Here is a 24,967-nt window from a genome sequence, read left to right as displayed (position 1 = left end):
GGTGTAGTGGTGGTATATTCGACTTTGGTGTATGCCACATGGTTTCAGGTCCCATTCAATGACAATGTGAATGTGACTCCGAATGGTAACCAATTCTGGGTGTAACCTCCGTTCACTTGAGATCATTTGAGAATAAGTGTTGTGGAAGAATGGATGGACAGGTATTGCAGGAAATAGGAATGTTCATTCATTCATTCATTTATTCATTAAGTTGGAAACGTTATAGACAAGCGTATTCTCCCCATCTACACATTAGTCCTTTCAAAATATGTAATCATGCATTTAGAGCTTAGATGTTTCTCCTTTCAGACAGTCACATCATCGAAAAAAAAAAAGTTAAAGTAAAAATTGACCACCATTAGTCTTTATTATGTGATGCTGACAACTGTTTTGCTTCTCACACATTGTTGTGTGCATTGTTACATGTTTTCTCTTTTGACCTGTTATAATTGCATTACAGAAATAGGCATCCATAGACACAGAGACAAACACAGGGTAAATACCCAATATAGAAATGTAGTAAGACCAACTGCTCACCTAATGTGAAATGTAGAAAACGCTCACTGTTATACAAATATACCTTCAAGGTAAATTCACATGATTTGACCTCTCATCTGGTGAAATGTCAATGATCCAGCAGTCGTAATGCACTATAAAACCTTAAGTATATATTTGTTGCTGCAACACTTGATGGGCCATTAAACTAAAGCTATTAATCTGCACAGTGAAATAATGGGTTGCAGGTGACGGTAGAACATATATAACTCAGACTTACTGCTTTTACATTTTTTGGTGCCAAAATTCCCTTTAAGGTTTTTATCGTATTTAAATGGCTAACTCCTGACCATAGCCATGATACAATTTCAAATATTACAGATATGATGAATACAATATAACTCTCATCTAAGTTAACGTTTGTGGGGGGAAATAAAACTTTTGAAATGGTTTGTAGCGGCAAAATATTGACAGCCTTTTGTTCAGTTCATGTTGTCTTAACGATTTTTCAGATGATGATCGTTCCCAAAAATACCCACACCACTCCTATCTCAAGGCACAACTGTATTTTCCTAAGCATCGTTGCTTTGGTCATACTTAAGATGAAGCTGATTGCATCTACTCTCACACTTATTGTTGGTGGAGAGATGAATTTAGAATAAGCACAAAAGCCAGATATTCCAAATTTACCCCAGCACACACTGCTTGTTAACTATGAAGATACCTGTGTGGGTATCTTGCTTCATTTCTTCTTGACTTAGAAAACAGGCATGACTTAATTATATTTTGTGTTGTGTGTGTCTATGTGAACAAGTGTTATTTCCTAGGTTGAGCCCATGAATCAAGGGGATGGAAATGTATAGACTGTATGCGTAGATCCGCAATTATTGGGGAGGGTGGGGGTGCAGTTTAAACATGTCCTGTGGTTGCATCTCTTCAAATGTTGTGTTCGTATGTCTGCAACATGAACAATTTCTCTTTGTTATCCTTTCTCATTTGTTCCTCTCAGTGGAATTACACTACTGGGTGCACCATTGAAAATGAATAGCAATTTAGGAAACTAATGAGGTGTTATGGACAATGTGCCCTCAGAGCAATGGTAATGCAGTCACTCATAATGGGGACTCCTCCTATCTTAATCCTGAGTGTGTCATGAGTAAAACTTGTGTTCATCTGCATGTGTAGCAGATTTATATTTGCTTTTGCTGATGACATATTTGGAATCTGACTGACTGCTCCATCTTTCCTCGCATTGTGGGATTTTTTTAATGTAGCGGTCCATCATTTTTAAGCCTTAAAGTCATGCATTTTTGTTAAAAAATAACCCGCTGTGTATTTATAGGAATATAAGAGTGGAAACCTTTTACACCAATCTAGAAAAATATTATATGCAGGAATCTCTTCATTTTTTTCTGGATAGCAAAGGGCAACAAACACTAACTCCTTTGTCAAGGACAAAGTAATTCTGAAAATTTGTAAATTACTTGAATAATGTATTTATTTCTCATAGAGTGGGGGGAACTTTTATTCTATGCTGGTTCCTTTTGAATGTGTTAAGTGTAAAATCAACAAGAAATGTGATCTTAAACTCTTAAGCAGCATCAATCATAATGTCCACATCATTGGGTACGGTAAGCCTTACTGAGTAAGGTGATTTGAAAATAGACATGGTGGAAATTCAAATAGCATGAACATCAATATTTAAGTGCTGGCTAATTTCTTCAGGAGATAATTAGTATACAGAAAAACAAAAGAGTTTTCTGAGGCCTAGCAAAATGTCTCATATTCTGAAGATTGAGTAACAGACATGTGTATTTAACCAATCCTGTGATTAATTTTACTTCAAATTCATGACGGATATTTCGATGTATCACCTTCAACTCACTGAAACTGTCCTTTTGCCTCGGCTCATATATTTGTATTATTATTTTGTTAACCAATCTATCAAAGAAAGTAAACATTTTACTCTGAATTCCATCAGTTTTTTTCTTCAAATTGTAGGTACAGCTCCAGCCACAATTATAACTTTTTTTTGGTCAGGGCTGCCGTCCCCGAGTGGCTCTGGAACATTGCCGTTGAAAATAGAATTAAACCAGAGGCACAGGAGTTATTTTCCTCTCCCCTTTAAAGCAGTACAAATGTGTGCCTGACTGCGTGTCAGTGCTGTTTCATTAGTTAATGCACAATACATGTCGTTCTTATCGCGCCATTTCAAATTACACAATAAGAGTGTCCCAAAGTTTTAACATTCCAGCGGCAGCTGCGCCCAATCGAAAGACTTTACTGTGCTTAATGGGGGAGACACACGGGAGGCAACATCGCTCGCGTTCAATTTATTTTCTATGGAACTCGCGCAATGAGGCGAAAATCGGCTACCCTCTCGCAGCTAATCATTATGGGACAAAGAGTGCTAGTGAAATTTTGAGCGTGTGCTCGAGAGCCTGCAACAGGATATAAAAGAATAGGAAACAGTTTTATTTCTGGCTCCGTCCACTGTCACTACAACCAATCAGCAACAGGTTTGTTCATGTTGTCAAATGTTGTATCTGTAATTCATGATATAATTAGATTGAATCAAACTAGATTATTTACAAAAAAGGGATATTCATTTAAACTATTTGTGTGCACCATCCTTCATGTAGGTTTTTGGACACATTTTCAGGGACAGAGATTCATCTGTTCATTGTTTTTTATTAAAAAAGGGGGTAAGAACAGAACAAACTGTATTTTCAAGATGTGCAGAGAACCTTCTGATATACAACACTGTGTTCATAATGTCATGCGCTTCGATTTAAGTCCTCATTTGAACCAGATTTTCTGCTGAGTCTTTTTTTGTAGTTTTTGCGCACCATTGCTTTGGCATGGTGATTGTTTGAGTACCACATCTGCCTAAAATTCTGAGATCAAGGTTCATTCCCGTATTCATGGGTTTGCATTTTCTTCCCGTACCTGGGTGTGCTTTCCACCTACTGTCATCCTTCACCACATGGCGACTTTAGTGCATCGCATTTTTTTAATTAAGTGTTCAATTAAAAAATATTAATAAAAATGGCAAAATTCATGATGAAACTTGCAAGCAGAAGACAGGAGAAAAAATGGCTAAAGTCAGGGCACCGCTTCTTCAGCACTGAGTTGGGTGGAACTCAGCACCGAAGAAGAAGTGAAATTTATCATATGCCTTTGTGCGCGTATGTACAGTACAATATGTATGCATGGGTACACGGTCGATTGGTCGCCGGTCTTTTGGGCGCCGGTCTTTTGGTCGCCCGGAAGGTTATTGATAATTACCATTTATATCGTTGCTCAAATTCCCTAAATACAAACTGCGAATTACTATTTAGTCATACTTAATGCCCTAGTAATTATTACGCTAAAGAAAAGCTCCAAATTTCCCGGACTTTTATTGTTTTTTGTTGGAGAACTTGTTAAGACCCTGACTGACGTAGCTTCTTAAAGGGACAACGCATGTACATACAAACTCTTATACACTCACACGTCGGCTCAGTGAAACTGCTCATGGCCATTGTTGGCTTTTATTGATGCGTAGACCGTGTTGTTTTACCTTGTTTTGTCGCCGGTCTTTTGGTCGTCGTCTTTTGGTCGCCGGTCTTTTGGTCGCCCGTTGTCGCGGTCCAGGCGACCAAAAGACCGCGACCAAAAGACCGGCGACCAAAAGACCGGCAACACAAGGTATGCATGTATGTCATTAACATCAATGTGAGGATTGATTGAGTTTTAAATATATTTTTCCTGTATTTGCATACATTTGTGAAAAAGGCTGATTCTTGTAAAACTGATAGCAGTGCACCTCAGAGTGTGATTGTTTTTTGCGGCTCTTCAAATGCTGCCTTTTACGCTCTCATGTGGCTTCTCTGGTATGTTTGGTATTTCACAATGCGTCAGATCCTCTCCTCAAAAGCTGGGGGAGGTGTGCGCGTGCATGTTGTGTGTGTGTGTGGGGGGTTAAGTGAAATCTTTCCTCTGTGTGTTCTTGTGTGGTGGGCTTGGAAGAGTGTAAGGGAGTGCACTGTGATTAACACCACACGTCGGTCTGCCGCTCCAAGTTCCCTTTCTTGTTAGCGTGCCTGGTTGGGATTTTCTGGTTGGCTGGAGAGACAACAACTGTGTATTTACACGCACATATGCTCCGTGTGCATGTGCGCACGTGTGTTCGCGTGTGTGCTTGTCTAAAGAGACCAGGATGCAATTAGACACAATGGCAGTTGCTAATGGAACAGCTGCCTCATTGTAAATGTTTCTTGATGCTGCCATGTGCACACAAACACACATGTTGTGCCAAAAAACACTTTGGACTTCGATCTTCAATCTGATTGTTTCTTTATTTATTTTGAGTCTATCTTTCTTTAAGAGTGTGTCACCAATCTTTCATTGCTCCCATTTTTTATCCCACTCCTAAACAGTAATTTAGTGGTTGTGTGCACTCTGATGATACTGTATATACAAAGAAGTCACAGCCATTTTCCCTTCTTTGCCCCCTCTGTTCCTTTGCCTGTGTCTCTTTGTGTCTGCTCACTCCTTTGTCTGGCACTATGTCTCTATCTCTGCCTCAGTTCCCTTTTCTCAGCCTCCTTCTCTCCCTCCCCTTTGCTATTAGACCATTTTTCTAGCAATGAGACTTGTCGACAACCCCCCCCCCCCCCCCCAGCCCTCTACACCACCACCACCACCACCCCCTTCAACCGCTCCTCCACCCTATCCCCCTCCTTTAGGAAGAGAAATCAGAAATGATAACACTACGTCACTCTATAATCTGCCAGTGGGGGTTGCTGCAGCACACACTGAGATCTCCACTCTCTATCCTGGGTTGAGCAAAAACCAAATCCGTCTGATTTTCCATCTAGCACTCACTTTTTTATTTTTTCAGTCCGGCCCTGGAGCTCTTCTTTTTTTTTTTTACACGTTGAACCCAAGACCTTGATGTGTGCGTCACTCTTAGTCAGAACAGTCACCTTGGACGTCATGTCCCTATAAAATCTCCATAGTTACATGACCTTGCCCATCATTGCCTTATACTCATCTTCCATCTATCCTTCTCTCTGTCCCACGTTCTTGTGACAAACAGTGTGGAGAGGTGTTTCAGTGTCGGCAGACCATGCTAGATCTTTGCCCCTAAAGAAAACATTGGGCGAGGAGATAAGTAGGGGTGTGGTATGGTTGTTTGTCAACTAAAAGACCTGTTTTTAATGTTTATAGGCTCAAGGCCTATCAAATCCCAAGTCAAATAGTTCTTGTTATTCTTCTTTTTTGTGTGATCATTAACTTTTAAATCCTACACCTCCATCATTCGTAAAACATTCAATCATCTCCCCTATGGCTTACCCACACATAGGTTGTGGGGGTGCTGGAGCTTATCCCAGCCAACTATGGGCAGGCACAGACACTTTGAATTGTTTGCCCGCTATTCACATGGCACAATGAAACGGACAACCGCTCACGCCTACAATCACACTGACACCAAGGGGGAATCGAACCCTGACTGCCCGCAGAAAGTCAGGCGGAAGAACCTCGACAATGTCAGGTGGCATTCTTGAACCAATCATCCTTAAACAAATGAGCTATGTAACAATAATGATGGCATAGGGAAGTGTTTGAACTACAATACTATTAAGTACCTAGTACATATTTTTCTTATTCGAAAACAGCTTCCACTCATTTCCATTGCATTGTTTTAGGGAGGCGGCCCAGAGGAAGAGTATTTAGCACCTCACAGTTCTGAAATCGAGGGTTCAATTCTTGGTGAGTTGGGACCTTCTTCTGTGGAGTTTGCACGTTCTCCCCAGGCCTGTGTAGATTTTTTCCTGGTAGTCTGGTTACCTCCCACATCGCAAAAACATGCATGTTAGGCTGTTTGAATACCCTAAATTGCCCATTGTGCGTGTGAGCGTGAATGGTTGCCCTGCAATTTGCTGGCAACCAATTCAGGTTTAATGAATTAGCTGCAACATTTGTTAATATCTGTTGTTTGTTTTTACTCATGGCTTGTAAATTCAGTTTGAGCTTTTATCAACTCACATTGTTCTTTTTTTGCGCAATGGTGCGGACTGGAAATTTTTCTTTTGGGACCCATAGCTTTTCAATTTAGTACAATTCCAACAGTTTTCATAGGTAAAATGAATAATATATAATTTTTTGGGACATTTAGGTTTCGTTTAGCACCGATGTTACCCTAGGGTAGAGTGTCTGGAGTGTAGGGTTTCTAAAGTCACTCTGCGATATAAAAGCTCACAAATTGGTCTCATGCACTCTTAGTCTACACAGGTAACTTTACAAAATGACTTAGCCTTTTGTTATGTCATCCTTCTGCCTCCCCCTCTATGCATGACTAATTGATTCACATTTAACACTAATGTAGCAGTTGGAAAATACATTGCTTGATTAGTAATGCCTGGAGGCTGTGGCAGAGGGGTAATATCCTAAATGGGAACTGTTGTTACACTAGTCAGGCAAGCTGACTTCAAAAGATGGCCTTCAACTCAGATTATGCTTCACTTAAATTGTATAAACAATGAATCAAAGTTAATGTAACTGTACTACTTTGTGCTTACAATGCTTACAAAATTTCTTTATTGCCTATCAATTGTAATAACCTGAGTTAATGATGTCTCTTATAGGTTTTTCTTGGAGGTGTTGTCAGATCTCTTCGTACTAAAACTTGAAACTGCATAATTGGCTTAGTAGTAGTGGTAGTTTGTTTCCGCCATTTTTTGTCAGCCGATATCCAACTCTTGGGCACGTTTAAGCATTTTAGTTCTGTCACTTGGTTTGTGTTTTTCTACATGCTCTTTTTTTGTGTGTATATTGTTGTGCATGTGTTACAAGTATCAATAATGTTGCTCCCTGCTAGCCATTACCGCTGATTCATGCCTCCATCCTAATGGTCAAATCATTAAAGTTATTTCGACCACTGGATGTATGTGAATGTGTGTGTGTTAGATTTCTTTTTCTTCGATGTTTGTCCACAAAGCATTGTCTACGTACGCCATAATGTTTGGCCTGTAGTGTGTGTGTTTGACTGTCCTCGGGCCACTATAAGTATTGATCTTCATTTGGTCAATGAGCAAGGCTAACAACACTGGGATATGCTACTCGCCCACCCCCAATCAATCTCAGCAGCCACATCACAAATGGCCCACTCCGGTCTCTGAGAGCTCCTGACGCATTAACCCACCTCAGCCACCATTAGCCATCACTAATGATCACCTCCAGGTTTGAAAGGCAGTGTCGGAAATAATCGAGAGATTTGGAAATTTAACTTCAAAAGAGAGAAACACAAAAGAAAAGAAAAAAAGAGGATGTGCAAAAATTACCTGCAAACTACTTAACACACGCTTATATACTCACCCCACTGTGTACTGCCATACGCTCCGTCATTTTTTTTCATGTGGAGAGGTTTTGTAGTCATTGATTTCTTTGCAGCACAACCAAGAATCATAACATTTGTCTCACAGGACAAATAAACACACACGCATGCATGAGATGAGCAGAGCGAAAAGTGGAACTTATCAATATCGTGGGTCAGTCATTTTGGATAGCTCATCTGTCGAGAAACACTGCATCTCAGGAGAAAAGAAAAAAAGACATATAGAAGGTGTCTCTTCTACCAGCATGCTCATTTAATCCCTCATCTCCCATTTGGTTCAACAGGGACCCATAAAAGCCAAAACAATATCAATAATGTAGTGGAGCACTAGTCGTGTTAGTTTCACCATGGCACCCCCAATTTTCTTATCACTCACTAACACCAGTATGGCACAGTTAAACACTTACACGCGCACTGGGTCATTTACTGCTCTACTTTCATTCTATCTTCTCTCTTCCTCTGAGGTCTAAATCCCTTCATACTCAACGACTTAACCTCTCTCTTTCATTTCGCCCCCTCCGCCCGTGCTCGAATCCACCAGCAACCATTAACGGCATGTGTATGCGATCAGTAAAAAGCAACGTTTTGTACAGGGGCACGTTCCTGACACGTGGCGTATCTAACACTAGGGAAAAACTGCAAATGGTCAGATGTTTCTTCTTTCACTTTGTTTTTTTTCCCCACATGCAAAGGACACTAAACAGTTGCAAGCTGTAGGCAATTATTGGAATATTTTCACTCTTTTACACATAATGTCCTGTTGCCATGTACATTAACTACCACAGTAAGGAACTATAGGAGTGTGTTCGTTCATGTAAAAACTGCTCTATACATGAACAAATAGACATTACCATCTAGTTCCCTTGAGTATCTCCCTCCTTTTTTCTCTTCCTTTGTCTTTGGTTTGATGGAGTGCTTTCAGATAACTTCAGACCACTACTGTCACCTCCTCCCCCACTCGTTCTATGTAACAGCATCCATTTGTCTCCTTCTGAATACCCCCCCACCCCACACACACACTTTCCTCCCTTATTCCCTCCCTGCCTTCCACGTCGCACCCACCTAAGGCCCTTCCCACCAGGCCGTCGGGTTAATGTCAATTCCACACTAAACGCCTGCTGCCTTTTCGAGCTTGTCAGGAGAGTCAGAGCTAATTAAAGAATCTCATAAGATTTTTTTCTTTCTTTCTTTGTTGCTTTCTCTCTCTCTCCCTCTTTCTTTATCTCTCTCTCTATCCCTTCATTCTTTCCCTTAACCCCATTATTTTCTGTACTGTCACAGATGACATAGCTACATCGAAATATCTCCCATCATTTTTCACGAATGTATCTATAATTTCCATATCACCGTGTAACCTACTGCTATACAACTGTCTCTTCTAACATATTTGTCTGTTTTATTATTCCCCATGTTGTTGACTTAAACACAGAGTTCCGTTTTTTCCCCTTTGTCTTAGTCTTTGCTCTCCTGCTGCTATGCCCTCTGGCCGCCTCCTAGTATTTGTTTGCACATCGATCTCAAGTTTCTCCTTCAAAAAATTATTTCACTAATGTATTTCTCCCTTCTTTCCCTGCTGTTTCACTTAATTTCTTCTGGGTGACAGTCTTCATTATTTTTATGAACAGCAGAGCTTCCATCTCTGGGTACTCCGTTTTTTTTTCTTCCCCACATCCCCAAAACATGCATGGTAGGCTGGTTGAACACTAAATTGACCCAAGGTGTGAGTCTGAGCGTGAATGGTTGTCTTCTCTCTATGTGCCCTGTGATTGGCTGGCCACCAATTCAGGGTGCCCCCTGCCTGCTGCCCATAGTTAGCTGGGATAGGCTCCAACACCGCCCCTGCGACCTGTGTGAGGATAAGCAGAAAATGAATGGGAACATGCAAGGTTCACACAAGAGGACCGACCAGAAATATGAGTTTGTGCTAACCACTTCCAATAGGCCACCATACTTTAATAATCTCAATTTTTATTTGTAAAAGGGGCAAAATGAGTAGATATTTTTCAGGCATGCGACTCAATGGCAGGCAAATTCAATATTATTTCATGTGGAAGAAAGTTGTATCTTTAATTTTTATTTAATGAGGAATATCAGCATATACTGTATACAGGTAGCAACATATACTGTATATCAAGAATGTATTACTTTTGACAATTTTCTATAAGCCGTGACTTTGGGGAGCAACTGTCACAAGGACATTCTCCCCAATATGAAGCTGAATGTAACCCAAAGGAAATATTAAGACGGTTGAGAGCCAATGGTGTTTGGAGATAGCCAATGGGAAAGCAACACTACCACGAAAATTAAAAACGAAAACAGATTCAGGATGTGTATTTATGTTTCGAGGGATGTTTGAATTCATTTGATGTTTTGTAACTTGGAATTTTTTTTTAATATCTTCGAAACAAAGGGTCTCCCATCGAGACTTTTTGTATCCCGATTATTTCAGGTAGAAACATAGCTAAGTAGAGGTACATCTGTATTTGCACCAAACTTGAAAACTTGTTCCTCTAAGACCAGCTCTAAAATATGGAGTTGTTTGGTGGAGATTTTTTTTTTAAATCTCACTTTCTTCTAGCACTTCAAATTAAATGTCAATGTTTGTTGCATTACAGAGGACATTTTTCTTGTAGGTGTCGCAAATACTTTTGTACTTTTGTCACCTCTTTGCGCACCTCTTTCTCTCACTATTCATCTGCTCTGCTTTGCTTTGTCTGACCATTACAATGGTCCATTCATCACCTCTCCATCTCCTTTGAAACAACATGGTGAATGACAGATCTGAATCAGGCTTATTTCACTTCTGTGATGCACTCTCCCACACAACCAATAGTTTTTTTTAGCTATGACAGCAAATTGGGGTCTCTGTTCCATTTGGGGTTCCTATTTGGCATCATTTTTGCTTCATTTCACACGCTCACACGTATTTCGAAGTGCATTTTGGTTAGATTATGAGCTCACACTGACACCTAGTTTAATGAAATTTTACCCTCTTTCAGAATCCAGCGAGTCTTGTGAAGAAAAAAAAATACATTTCAGAGAAAGACAACAGGGTGTGTAGTAGTGCACTATGATGAGGATTAAAACACCATAGGAAAAAAAAACCAAGAAGGGGGAAAAAACAAAGAAAATCTACTCAAAGACTAATGTACATACTATGGAAGGTAGGCTGACAGGCAGATAGTCGAGTAGAATAAAATAATGTGATAACATAGCTCAGGAGAGCAAGTATTTCGACACTGTTACGCTTTTAGTCCCGTTTCTACTTTTTACAGAAGATTTCATCATATTACCAAAGCCCATTTTGGGTCTTTGTGGATAATAGGCTGCTGTAGAATTATTGGAGATGCTGGCTTGCAGTTAATGGTCATTTTCCTGCCATATGTCTCACTCTCTCTGTCTCTCTCTCCCGTGCCAGAGAGGGGAGGGTAAGGAGCAGGAAAGATTAATGGCATACATCGATAGGCAGAGTCAGGGGCAATGGAGCTCGCTGAAGATGCAGCTTGTCTGGGGGAAAATGCCCATCCTAAAAGAAAATAGAAATGAAACAGAATTTGTATTCAGTAGATTTTTTAGGGAGATTTCAGGACAATCCTCTTACCACAATTCTACAAACATTTAGCTTTGAAATGATGTTCTTTAAAAAAAAAAGTAAAAAAGGAGTGAGACTTTCCATGAAAAGAAATGTGAAACCAATATTCATTTATTAATCTGTAATCAATTATTAATAAGGGAAACAAATTTAATTCAAATAGGCCACTTGCCATTCTCTTCATTTACATGCAGAGGGTATAGGAGTAGTCTATCTCAATGGATTACAGCAGAATGCAGGGAAAGGTGGGGTGGGGGGGGCAGACAAAGGGGTGGAAGGAATCAAGATGGAAAGAGGTACAACGGATAGTTGCGGAAGAGCGAGCAGTGATGTAAAGGCGTGAGAAGGAGGGAGAGAATAGCTGTGCCTGAAGAAAGACAGGAAGCGAGAGATGGAGAGGCTGAGGAGGAATGCAGCAGGGAGAAAAAAAGAGGGGGGGGGGGGGCTATTGCCCTGAGACCACGGCTAGAGAAAGAAAAAGAGAAGGAGAGAGCAAGAGTGATAGCCTCACAGCAGCACCTAATGGCTTCTCTGGAGAGAGGGAGAGGGCGAGAAAGGAGAGGAGGGAGGAGGAGGAGCTGTAATGAGGGGTCTATGACAGAGGCAGAGACACATTTAGAGAGGAAGAGATGGAGGGAGAGACAAAGCGAGGTGGAGGTTGCCTGGCCAACCAAGAGAGGAAAGCGGTAAATGGAAAAGGCAAGGTTATCAAAATGGCCATAATCCGTAGGAATAAAGTGAGATGATCTGCAGTCTAGCTAAACAAACTGGAAGACAAAGGCGATGGACCCAAAGTGAGAGAGTAAATAAAAAGTGAGGGATCGGTCCTGCTGTCTTGGGGTTTACAAAAGCAGAAAGAGTTGGGGAAGGTGGCTGAATAGAAAAAGAGAATAGGGGAGAAAGGGTGGCGAAGGGGGAGAAATGAAGCTGGATCTTAAGAGAGATATAAGAAAATGGAGGGGCTGCACTTCCAAAATGGATATGAATGATAGACAGATGGGAAAGAAAGGACATTTTAAGAGGAGGAAAGAGGTAGAGGGGGAAAAAAGAAACAAAAGAAAACCTGGGACACAAAATTTAGTGAGACACTCAAAGGGGAAATTGGAGAGGAGTCGTGTCATGTCCTAACAAGGCACATGAAGGGAGGAAAATAGAGATGTGGGAATGGACACTGGAGCATTTTTCTACCTCCACTACTAGCCATGTAATGAGGCTGATCCAGTGAGTCTCTCTGTAAAAAAACTGAAATACCAATGGTGTGGTACCACACAAACATTTGTTCTCTTTTTCCTTTCTGTTTATTGGCTGCTCCTAATCGCACTGCATATTTCCCTCAATACACTTTGCAGCTTTGCATGTCTGCACTTGCAATAATGCTGGCAATGATATAAAGATAGCTCTTCATAAAGAGTGACGCACACAAGGATGGGTAAAAGAGAAGAGGAAGAAAAAGAAGAGCAGTTCAACTGGCGTGACTCTGAGACGGAGCTCACAAATACCTTTTTCAGCCAACAGAATTAGATTACCTACAAACACATTAATCTCGCTTTCTCCAACGGATCCCCTCCAACCACCACACGCACTATGAATGTATCTGAAATGCATGCAGATTTCAGTGGCTTTTTCAAACACACACTCAAAATCTGAGTGTGTCTTCCATGGTGACCGTATCCAAGGTGATTTACTGTAGCACCTGGTCCCTGTTAGGGTGGTACATTTATTCGGTCACCACAAGCACTTGCCGGTCACAAGTGATCTCATCCTCTCTGTGCTCCTTTTCTCTTTCTCACCTGCATTATGAAAATGATTTACTTTGGTCCTCGGTGTGTCATATTCCACCTTCTGTCACATCTTGTTAATAAGCCAATTACAAACAATCTTTGAACAAAGCACCACCAATAGACTGCTTCAGTCTATCAGAGAGATGAAATGTTACGTTGACCAGCATTCAATCAACATCTCTTCATGATTTCAACCAATTATTAGTGTCTCGTCTTCTGCATGTACGTCTGTGTGCCTGCTTTGTAGTGTATGGGAGACCCAAATGTACAACACATCTTGGCCAACCTTAATACTATCTTCAGAAACTGTGTACAACGCTAGCTAATCAATCTCCAAAGTTTATATTTCAATTGATAGAACTGGTGGCACAAGGTGGTTGTGGTGGTCTCTTTGTTCTGATATTAAGGGTTCAGTCCTCAGCTCTGGCTTTCCTGTGTGGAGTTGTCACGTTCTCCCTATGCTGCGTGGGTTTTCTCCAGATAGTCTGGTTTCCTCCCACATGCCAAAAACATGCATGGATGGCTGATTTAACACTCCAAATTTTCCGTATGTATGAGAGTCTTCTAGATAGTTGTTTGTCTCCTTATCTCCTGTGATTGGTTGGCCACCAATTCAGTGTGTACTCCTCCTACTGCCAATAGTTAGGCTCCAGCACCCCTGCGGCCCTTGTGAGGATAATCGTAAAGGTACATGAACTAATGTGTATGGCAATTCCTTTTTTTGTTCAAGGATCAAATTGACAGAAGTTTGATTTACTGTACAAAAAAGTCCTACCAATATGTAAATATCATTTAAATGGGATGTTTTGTAATCACTTTTATTGTAAAATGTAAAAACCTCAGTGGCATGTGGTGACAACTCTTAATTTTAAATAAAAAACAAAAAAAACATTCACTATTTTAGCCAAAATAGCTTTCTCACAGGTGAACAGGTGGTTAGCGCGCCGGCCTCACAGTTCTGAGGTCGAGGGTTTGATCCCAGGTGAGGCCTCACTGTGTAGGGTTTGCATATTCTCCATGGGCTTGTGTGGGTTTTCTTCAGGTACTTCGGTCTCCTCTCACATTCCAAAAACATGCATGCTAGAAGAAATTTGTATGAAGACAGAGAAGTGTCTTCCGCTTGTGGGACACTTGTTACCCTTCTTTTTTTATCACCTACTAGCTATTAGCTAGTTGCTGTGCCATATTAACACATCTCAATCATCATGCACCCATATTTTGATATATTCCACTTACTTGACAGGATTATTCCTTTCTATGAAAGGATGAACGTATCTGTACTATTGTTGCGCCGCACTATGCACTCTCTAGACACACGGTGTAATGTAGTGTAATGCGCTCTTGGCTCCAGTTAGTGTGACGCCTGTTTTTAAATGTCTGTTGTGACTTTTATGTCAGGTAAAGCACTTTAAATTAACTTGTGGTGAATTGGGCTCTACCGATAAATATGCTTTGACTTCAATCAACTTTCAAAATGTGTTCACCTACAAATAGACCAAATCTGTTTCGCAGCGAGGAACAGTTCGACACCAAACTCCTCTCACTCCACAGCACTCTCCTTCCCACCTCTCTCTCATCCTCACACGGACAAATTTCTTTGGAAATGTCCAATGTAATGGAAGAAATATACACTTATACGCGATGCCGCATTGCAGTCCGCCATAATGTTGCGGTGAACTTCGTGGCCATTCACCTCAATAGGGGTCGCGTTTCCAAAATACCCTATTTCGTCCCGCATCTTCACATAATGACCTTTTTTCCGCAATATTATAAAACTTTATATCCAGCTGGCTGCATGTCGTTATTCAAATGTTTAGCAATTGTTTAGTGTTAAAAATGAGGTCTGGAAGTGCACTCATGTTTCTCTACTTTTATATCACAACTAAGCAACGGTTTTCAATCTAATCGCTTTCATTAAAATTAAAAAAAAAAACAGCTGCAGATGTTGGTAGGGAGGAGAGTTGTGTTTCGTTGAGTTTAGTGTCTGCTGCATGCGCCACATGCGCAAGTCCACTATACAAGACAACAAGAATAATTTAATGGCTCTCTAAAGAAGTGCTACCTTCACCACTGAAAATACGTAAAAAGGGTGTTGTTACCTAGTTTTATGGGTCTTGATTTTCTGTACACACTCAGTTCAAGTGCTTGGCATTTGCTTGCATCGCACAGGGAAGTGGGATGAGAAGCCACTTGTATGATACAGGATACTTTTATAACCGGCAGATTATGGTAGACTTCTGGGCAAAACAAGGGTAAAAATATGGCCAAAATTTTCTTAATTGGTTATTTTAATGAAAACAGTCATGTTTAGTCAGAAACATGGTCACCGTTTTCGAGTTCAAATTATTTTTGGCATTAGATGTTTTAAAATCCAAAGCTAGGCAGCTATGCTCCTTAGAAGCAGGTTGATTTAAAAAAAAAGTTTTGGTAGTAGTATTTTCTTAGGCATATAGTACACGTGTGTGTAGTTCAGAAATAGGCCAAATCAGGTTTAGAGAACCGAGATGTTAGAGATTAAACAGACCACTGTGGGGAACAAGGCGGCTCTCCAACAGTTTAAATATAACTCTCTTCGGGGGAGAAATTTACTATGTGAGTATGTGAGGAGGTGGTGTTAGAGACAGTGGGTGGATATAATCTTTACATTGGGTTCGTTATAATGGCTCTGGCTTTCTTATTGTTATATATGTGTATCTTATGTATGTGTGAACTGCTATATTGCAAGTTCTGCCACTTAGAAATCATGGTGGGGTCTGAAGTATGATTATGATTGTTTGGTACAGTATTTGAACAGCTATGAAAACCAATAATAATATTTGGTGCAGTAGCCGTTGTTTGCAATTACAGACGTCAAATGTTTCCTGTAGTTTTTCCACCAGGTTTGCACACACTCCTCAACACACATCAGTTAGGTTTCTTGGCTGTCACTGAGAAACATGGAGTTTGAGCCCCCTCCAAAGATTTTCTATTGGCTATAGGTCTGGTGACTGGCTAGGCCACGCCAGCTCTTTGATATGCTACTTAGAGAGCCGCTCCTTGGTTTTCCTGACTGTGCACTTTGGGTCATTTTGGAAGACACAGCCATGACCCGTCTTCAATAGTCTGACTGAGGGAAGGAGGTTGTTCCCCGAAATCTCACAATACATGGCCCCAGTCATAATCTCCCGTGTGTGCAGTCGTCCTGTAACATGTGGAGAAAAACACCCCCAGAGCATGATGCTAGCCACCCGCACGCTTCACACTAGCGATTGCGTTCCTGGGATGGTATTTATCATTCTTATTCCTTCAAACACGGTTAGTGGGATTATGACCAAAAAGTTATATTTTGGTCTCATCTGATCACAAAACCCACCTTGACATGTGCTGATTTAAGCTGAATCGGTGGCCAGCCAATCACAGGGCACAAGATGGACAACCATTCCTTCTCACACTCATATCGAGGAGCAATTTAAAGCGTCCACCCAGCCTACCATGCAGGTTTTTGGGATGTTGGCGGAAACTTATGCATGCTCCCGGGAGAACATGCAACTCAGTGAGGACTGAGCTGTGATCGAACCCTCGACCCCAGAACTGTGAGGCCGATGCGCTAACCACTCCACACCCAGACCGTCACTCCTCAAATATTTAAGTTAATTAAATTCAATCTCAAACAAAAAATTATGGATATACCATCTACATTTTTCAATGAGAGAACATAATTTTGCTAACAGTAACCAGACATCCAGTCCTTTACAAACCTATTTTAACTTGAGTCAATAAGAAACTACTCGGGCCTTAACTTAGCCAACTTGTAAGTGCCTCTCAAGACGTATCTTCCCATCCGTCCAGCCCTCACTGGTACTGTGCTGTTCATCAAATTGTTTGCACAAAACAGTCCTTTTCTACAGGCAACCAAAAGAGCCTTTTCTGCACCGTTGACACATACGTACCTATAAATTGAACTACCTCCTTCACCACACACCCTCACCTATAAACCAGCTTGCTTCACATGTAATGCAATTGCTTGGGCTCTGCATGCCTCCTAACCCAATAGAATTGACAGCCTCTACGGCACACAAGAACACGTTTTGCCTAGCATAGGCACACACAAACACACACCCTTACATTCTCCACAAGGAACCTGTAACACACCCTTTTTCACCACATCCTATCGTCTTTTCCTGCAACAACTTGGCAACTTGACATATGTACACAGCAGCCTCAATAGGCTTTGACCCGTTTCTGTTGAATGGTGCAGAGGTGCCAGAATGTATGAGGGGACAAACAACCAAAGGTGACAAAACATCTGCGAAAAGTGGAAAGAATGTCCACTTGATGGAAGTGCACATTCAGAGATAAATGTTTCAGAAATTTCAAGTAGAATATCTACATCATACAGATTCTAGGTCCTTGCGTAAGTATGTTTCTACTGTTGTGAAGGGCAACCACGAACAGCAACCGTAGCTTCTGATCCAAGAGCCATCTGGTCCTTGCCGCAGCAACTGTTGCTTTCTTCTTCACGAGGTCACCGTTTACTCTTCCGCGCTCAAAAGCGGATCTTCTTGTCTCGCCCCTTCTCAGATGCCATCTTTCTTACATCCTTTGTCAGCCTTTTTGACATGTAATACACTCAATTTTTCATTGCATTAGCTTCCTATTGTATGCATGGTGTACCTATATATTCCACATTTATACTCAAAACAATGGAGGTTACCGGGTGCCCTGTGTTTTACAAAATATTGAAAAGGAGTGGAGACGATTTTTATGGCGGGTTTGCAGGGATGTGGAATAAAGGTGGTGTGTGGGGGAGACGGCAGAATCGTAGATCAGAGCAGTCATGATTGAGCCATCTGCTAAGAAGAAACCATTGACACACATACACACACATCCCCTCATATAAACACACACATTTAAAGGTCACCAGTGCCACCTGTTGGCTAGCGTTTGAACTACTCATTTTCCCTCATGTTTAAACGTGGTGCAACTGATCTAGTTAATGAGACATGTAGCTAAGTGCATCAATCATCTCATCTGATCTCATTTTGTGACCCGCTTTATCCTCATTAGGGTCACGGGGGTGCTGGAGCCTATTCCCAGCTGACTCCGGGCCAGAGGCGGGGGACACACCCTGAATTGCCAGCCGATTGCAGGGCACAAGGAGACAGACAATCATGCCTACTCCCACCCATACCTTGGGGCAATTTAGAGTGTCCAATCAGCCTACCATGCATGTCTTTGGAATGTGGGTGGAAACCAGAGTACCCGGAGGAAACCCAAGCAAGCCCGGGGAGAACATGCAAACTCCACACAGATGGACATGGATTTGAACCCAGGACCCCAGAGCTGTGAGGCTGACGCGCTAACCACTCGTACCACCGGGCCGCCGGTGCATCAATCAGTCTCTCTTTTTAAAAAAAGACGTTTGTGGTTTCTCCACCATTTTTGTGCTATCGTATACAGAGTACAGCTTATGGAGCATCAGTTTCATGAGGTTGAAGCCTAATCCCTCTCGTGTCTTCTTGCTACACCAGCAGTTACACATGTGCTTTGTCGTCGAATCATGTGAGGGACAGTGTTGATACAATTTAATATGCACAAACCTCCTTTTGCCTTTGGACCCCCATTGCTTCGCTAGCTAGGAGGTATAAACAATATCCGCTTCCAGGTCAGCTATCATGCTGAAAGAAATTCATATGCACTCACCTCCTGAGCTGAGCTAGTTGTCCTCTTGGATATTAGCATATGGCTAAGTGCAGAATGTAGTGCTCTTTATATGCTAATAAGGTGATAATATATGCAGTGCGGACCAACCATTGCTCCATTGTGAAGGTAAAAGATGATATGGCTCATGATACCTGAACGCTCTCCTATTTTTTATACAACATAGTGGCTCAATATATGCTGTGTGGTGCAATTTTTACAAAACGCACTTATATATTTAATGATTGCAACGATCTCACTTAAAAATAATTACTTGACCGGTGTCAGAGTCCGGTCCGCGTAGTGTTTAAGAGCCGTACCCCGTGGGGGTTGAACTCCACCAAGGCTGCCTTATGTCACTGATTTTGTTCATTACTTTTTTAGACAGAATATCTAGAGTCTAGATATTCTCTCTCTAGATTTTAGACGCAGCCGTGGCGTTGAGGGGTTCTAGTTTGCTGGCCTCAGTATTGCATCCCTGCGTATTGCAGATGATGTGGTTCTGTTGGCTTCATCAAGGCGTAATCTCCAACTCTCGCTGGAGCAATTCGCAACCGAGTGTGAAGAGGTCGGGATGAGAATCAGCACCTACAAATCTGAGACCGTGGTCCTCAGTCGGAAAAAGGTGGCATGCCCTCTTCGGCTCTGGGATCAGGTCCTTCCCCAGGTGGAGGAGTTTAAGTATTTTGTGGTCTTGTTCGCGAGTGGGGGATAAATGGAACGGGAGATCGACAGGCGGATCGGTGCAGCGTCTGCAGTGATGCGGATTCTGCACCAGTCCGTTTTGGTGAAGAAAGAGCTAAGCCGAAAGGCAAAGCTCTCTATTTACCCATCGGTCTACGTTCCTACCATCATCTATGATCTCGAGCAGTGGGTCGTGATCGAAAGAACAAGATCCCGGACACAAGCAGCTGAAATGAATTTGCTCCGAAGAGTGTCCGGACTTTCCCTTAGAGATAAGGTGAGAAGCTTGGTCATTCGGGAGGGGCTCGGAGTAGAGACGCTGCTCCTCCAGATTGAGAGGAGCCAGGTGAGCTGGCTCGGGCATCTGATTAGGATGCCTCCTGGACGCCTCCCTGGCGAGGTGTTCCGGGCACTTCCCAATGGGAGGAGGCCACGTGGCCGACCCAGGACATCCTGGGGAGAATATGTCACCCGTCTGGCCCGGGAATGCCTTGAGATCCTCATGGATGATCTGGATGAAGTGGCTGGGGAGAGGGAAGTCTGGGGTTTCCCTGCTGAAGCTGCTGCCCTTACTACCCAACCTCGGATAAGCGGAGGAAGATGAAGACACTTGGAGTACTCACCGATATCAACTATATATACGTATTGCATTACAACCTGCAATTAACATCTTCCCCCTCAATTTAAGATGTACCACAATGCAGCTCAGACAGCTGTTATGTAAGTTTTAATGTCAACGTAAATGGCACTTGCAATGAGTGACAAGGCAGCATTAAAATATAGTGTAGCAAAATTAAACCATTACTTTTTAAGTAAGTCATATTGTTATAAAAGCTGCATGGTACTTATCGATAGAGGAAAATGTAGCGGGTTGTAATCCAAAAATTATGATACTCATGTTGACTTCATTTTCCAAAAAGAAGAGATCAATGCCAAGGTATTACTTTTTCACTCAATTGTCATGTTCATCTTGAGGTTATTAATAAGGTCCTCTCAAAAACATTTTAGCATGTTAGCAAATGTGGTCATATTGAAGAATATATAGATTATTTTTATTTATTTTAAAACAACAATTTTCAAATTTCTTCAACAGTGTAAAAGTGGTTCATGACTTTGTGAAAATAAGAAACGCTGCAATAAGAAAATGCGCATTCCAGGGTGACCATAGTTTAGAACCAATGATCAACACAATACACAAACAAATTATTTCATCACATAAAATATGTTTCTGTCTAACAGATGGGTTTGATCTTTTAACAATTCATGAAATCTGTTAGGAGGCTATTTTATAGCAAAACAAACAGATGCACACCCGCTTCATACTTCAGATCATCAATGGAACCTAACTCGACGCATGCACCGTGACCCATTGCTTTCCACCATCCACCATGCGGCCACCATCACAACTCTTCGGGCAGCCGCATCTATCTTTTGTTTTTGCCCATTTCTTACTGTTTCGCTCAAATTCGAACTGACAGGCTGCCACCACTGTTTCTTTCCTCTGTCTCTGTAGGAGCAAGGTGTAGTGGGAATGTCCCGACCACCTGGCGCCATCCCTCCTCCTCACCCTGCCAGTGGGGTGGCCTCAGGGGTGGGGCCCAACCAGGGGTCAGGTCCACCTCCGGGCTATGTGGGTAGCCAGCAACAGGCAGCCATGATGAAACAGATGATGGCGATGGAGCAGGAGAAGAGGGTGCAGATGCACATGATGGAGCAACAAAAGCAACAGCTCTTCAGAGAGCAGAGGCAGCAGCAGCAACAACAACTACTGGCTGAACAGGTAAGCGTTTCATAAAGGCCCATGGTTTGGTTGTCTACTGCATGCAGTCATCAGAACATTTGATTATTCCTATTGTCTGAATTTGTCATTTATACAATACAAGTGTACTTTGGTCTGCATATAAAAGCAGCATACTGACATACCCTACTGTTGGCTAGTTGCATGTCTAATTACCCTGCTGTGGTCTCCATTTCATAATTTCCTTTTCATCTCTCCTACCTGTGAGCGCGTTTATGTTCATGGCATTTGCCACCTACTGTGATAATATGCTGTTTTCTTTTGACGTCTTTCTTGGTTAGCGAATTAAATGTTAACCAGTCTCGGACTATGAAGTCACCACCCACAATGTGGATTTTCAATTTGATCTGCAAAAATGTATACATGTACTTGAATATTGGTCGGGAAGAAACACCCGCTGAGGTTTAGTGTCTCTGTAGAACTACAGTAGCTCTCACAGCCCACACAAATAGGATGGTCTCTAACTTCAGCTTCCTAGGCATTAACTGTTCAGCCATAGAAAATCTATTTGTTCAAACATCTGAAGCTAGATAACACAGTAGCATTATTTTCCAATTACAAATGTGTAATTTATTGCCTTTATCCTTTTTTATGGACTGCATCTTTACATGTACACATGATACAAACCACATGTGGGACAATGTATATTAGTTACACTACAGGGGCTTTGTGGCTCAGAGGTTGTGGGTTCTTTGCCCCTTCCCTGTTGACCTCTCTATACTTCAGCAAGTTACTGAATCCCATGTTGCTCCTGATGCTGCATCAACTGTAGGTAAATGAGAATAAAGTGTGAAAGTGCTTTTCGTGCCTTAAATCTCATTATACTTGCTTAATGATAAAAAAAACGCATTCAATCCAATATGGAATGGCTGTATAATCATATAACTCAATTTACTATCCATCCACAAAGGTCAACTCATGAACTATATTAATATTTCCTGCACAAAATGTCTGTTTTGGCATGGTCTGCTAATGTATATTTATTGTAATTTTTGTATTATACTTGTGTCTTTGCATGTGTATGTGTGTGTAGCTCCAACAGCAGCATCTTCCCAGACAATTGAGCCAAAGCCAGAGGAATCCCTTCCCTCAAGTCAGTCAGTATCAAGGTGATCAACATAAGCAAACTCTTGCACTGTACATTTTTTTTCACATAACACAACAAAGGTATTTATTTACCATAAATTCTGCACCGTGGAACCTACCTATCCTGCACCATTCAAAATTCACTCTGAAAAAATACATATACAAGCAGCAGGTGTTGTTGTTTTCGACATGTGATATTTACATAGAAAAATGTTATACAAAATAATTGATCAAAAATCTCTTTATTGACCAAATTTACGTCATCAATGAACCCAGTTGTGTTGTCTTCATTCATATGCAGTGTCCTCATCCTACATAGATAAGGCAACCAGTATCACAACCTGTCTGAAATAGGAATGTGCGGTTACTAGTTTACCATGGTTTTTAAAAATCCCATTAATTGCAACTGAGTTGGGTTTGGTTTATTTGATAAGGGACAGCACATATTACTGAACAATATTTATATTCATGTTACTGAACATATATATGTGAATATGTAAGATTCTAGCCAAGGGCTAATTTCCATCTTTAGTTCCTTGTGTAGGTACAAGATAAATGATGACATACATTCACGTATGTTAATTGGTATTGAGTTCCAGGTAGGTGTGGCACGGACAGAGAAGGTGCTTTGGCTGAAAGCACTCTTTTTGAGAGGAACTACACAGTCACCTCTAGAGCCAGCCCTTGTTGATGTATTGGATTTTTTTTGTACAAAATCTTGCCATGGAGTAGGTGCTTTGTGCTGGAACTGCCTAATTCATTCATTTTCTGAACCGCTTATTCTCACAAGGGTTGCAAGGGTGCTGGAGCCCATCCCAGCTAACTATGGGTACTAGGCAGAAGGCATCCTGAATTGGTGGCCAACCAATCGCAGGGCACAAGGAAACAGACAGACATTCTCGCTCACACTAATACCTCGTAGCAATGTAGAGTGCTCAACCAGCCTACTCTGCATGTTTTTGGGATGTGGCAGGAAACCGGAGTACCCGGGGAAACCCCACACAAACCATGGCAGAACATGCAAACTCCACACAGTAAGGACCCACCTGGAATCAAACCCAGAACCCTGAGGCTGACGCACTAATCTCTTGGCCGCCTAACTGCCTAATCTTGCTATAAAATAAAGTATATCGTTAATCAACAAAGCTAAGAGTGTGTTTGATGCATGCTAAGCGTGGCACCATCTATGTTCCAAAACTATGTCGTTGCATAAAGAAACACTTGCACTAATTAGGTAGAGACTCTGACCGCACCCTAAGTGACAATTAAGCAAAATTAATGAAGGAAATGTTTGCCTTTTAACCAGGAAGCATAATGCTATTTGGCCCCAAAAAAATCCATACCCAGCATTTTTTTTTTAAGCTGCAGGGAGAAATTTTTAAAAAGGAGCCTCTTATGGTCCAAAAAATATGGTAGGCTTAACGTAAACCCAATAGGTTATTCACTTTTTAAACGAATGAATCCCCTCGAACAAAAAGGATACATTAGTGTTCACGTTGAGAAGATCACAGTGAATCCAAACTGCCTTCTCTCCATCTGTTTCTGTCAAATATACCCCTCGGCATTCAGATTAGATTATTTTGCCTCCCTTTTCGTGTCTTAAAAGAAAAAAAAACCTTGATTTTTTTCCTGTTCTGCCCTGTTACCAAGGCAACGTGTCTGTCCTGGATCCCCCAGAGTTCCGGTGAAGTCAGAGAGATGGATGAGTGGAGTGAGTGGGAGAGAGGATGGAGGGGGGTGGTAACAAGAAGAATAGGTAGATGATCTGGAACATGGAGAGGCTGGGATGAACAACAGAAAGTGACAGAGAGTGGGTGTGAGGATGATAGGGAGAAAACTATTCAATGAGGGAGGAGGAAATTCAATTTGTAGCCATTATGGAATTTCTAACTGAAAGTCCCAAATATATTAAGAAAGCCCAGAGGGACTTTTTGTGTTCCTGAAAATAATCAACAAAATAAATAATCACAGTTAGTCTCTTGTCTAGCTTCAAATGTAATCGTTATATTCACTTTTTGTATGTCTACCATTATTAGTACCATGCGTTTACTCACTGCACAAATCCTGAGAGTATGGAGTGTGATCCTCTTTGTTCTTGCAATGTTACTGCTGCACGCCAAGATGTGAGGTGAGGGATTAGTGGAATAATGTCAGAAGTGGGTTTATTACAGGATTTAGAGCAATTTCCACGCTAGAAGACCTTGACAGTTTTGCCACTAGTAAGCGTCAAAAGCAGTGTTCCTAACCCCAACCTTTACAGCATTTAAGAATTTGAATTTAATTTAGCTTTTTTAGAACTACAATTCTTATTCTAGAACAATTTACCTACTCTTTAATAGGTAATCCCCCATCTGTAAAACACTTTACAAAGAGTTGTTCTAGAGTACATTGTATATAAAAATGACTATTTTTATACTTGACTGTATTTTCTCAGTAAATAATTATTTCCTTTTATAAGCAATCCCAATGTT

At 41.4% G+C, this 24,967-nt stretch overlaps 1 protein-coding gene across 1 annotated transcript in view; it reads left to right on the top strand.

Moving 5' to 3' along the window:
* The window catches only part of maml3 (mastermind-like transcriptional coactivator 3), an 86,629-nt gene that overhangs the window by 55,695 nt on the left and 5,967 nt on the right, over positions 1–24,967 (top strand). The window contains exons 4-5 of the mRNA XM_077606335.1: positions 21,126–21,392; positions 22,444–22,519. Of these exons, the coding sequence (XP_077462461.1) occupies positions 21,126–21,392; positions 22,444–22,519 (343 nt within the window). The remainder of the gene's footprint in view (positions 1–21,125; positions 21,393–22,443; positions 22,520–24,967) is intronic.

Source organism: Stigmatopora argus, chromosome 7, assembly GCF_051989625.1.
Source record: "Stigmatopora argus isolate UIUO_Sarg chromosome 7, RoL_Sarg_1.0, whole genome shotgun sequence".
Classification (NCBI taxonomy): Eukaryota; Metazoa; Chordata; class Actinopteri; order Syngnathiformes; family Syngnathidae; genus Stigmatopora; species Stigmatopora argus.
This window is presented reverse-complemented; position numbering and strand designations above follow the sequence as displayed.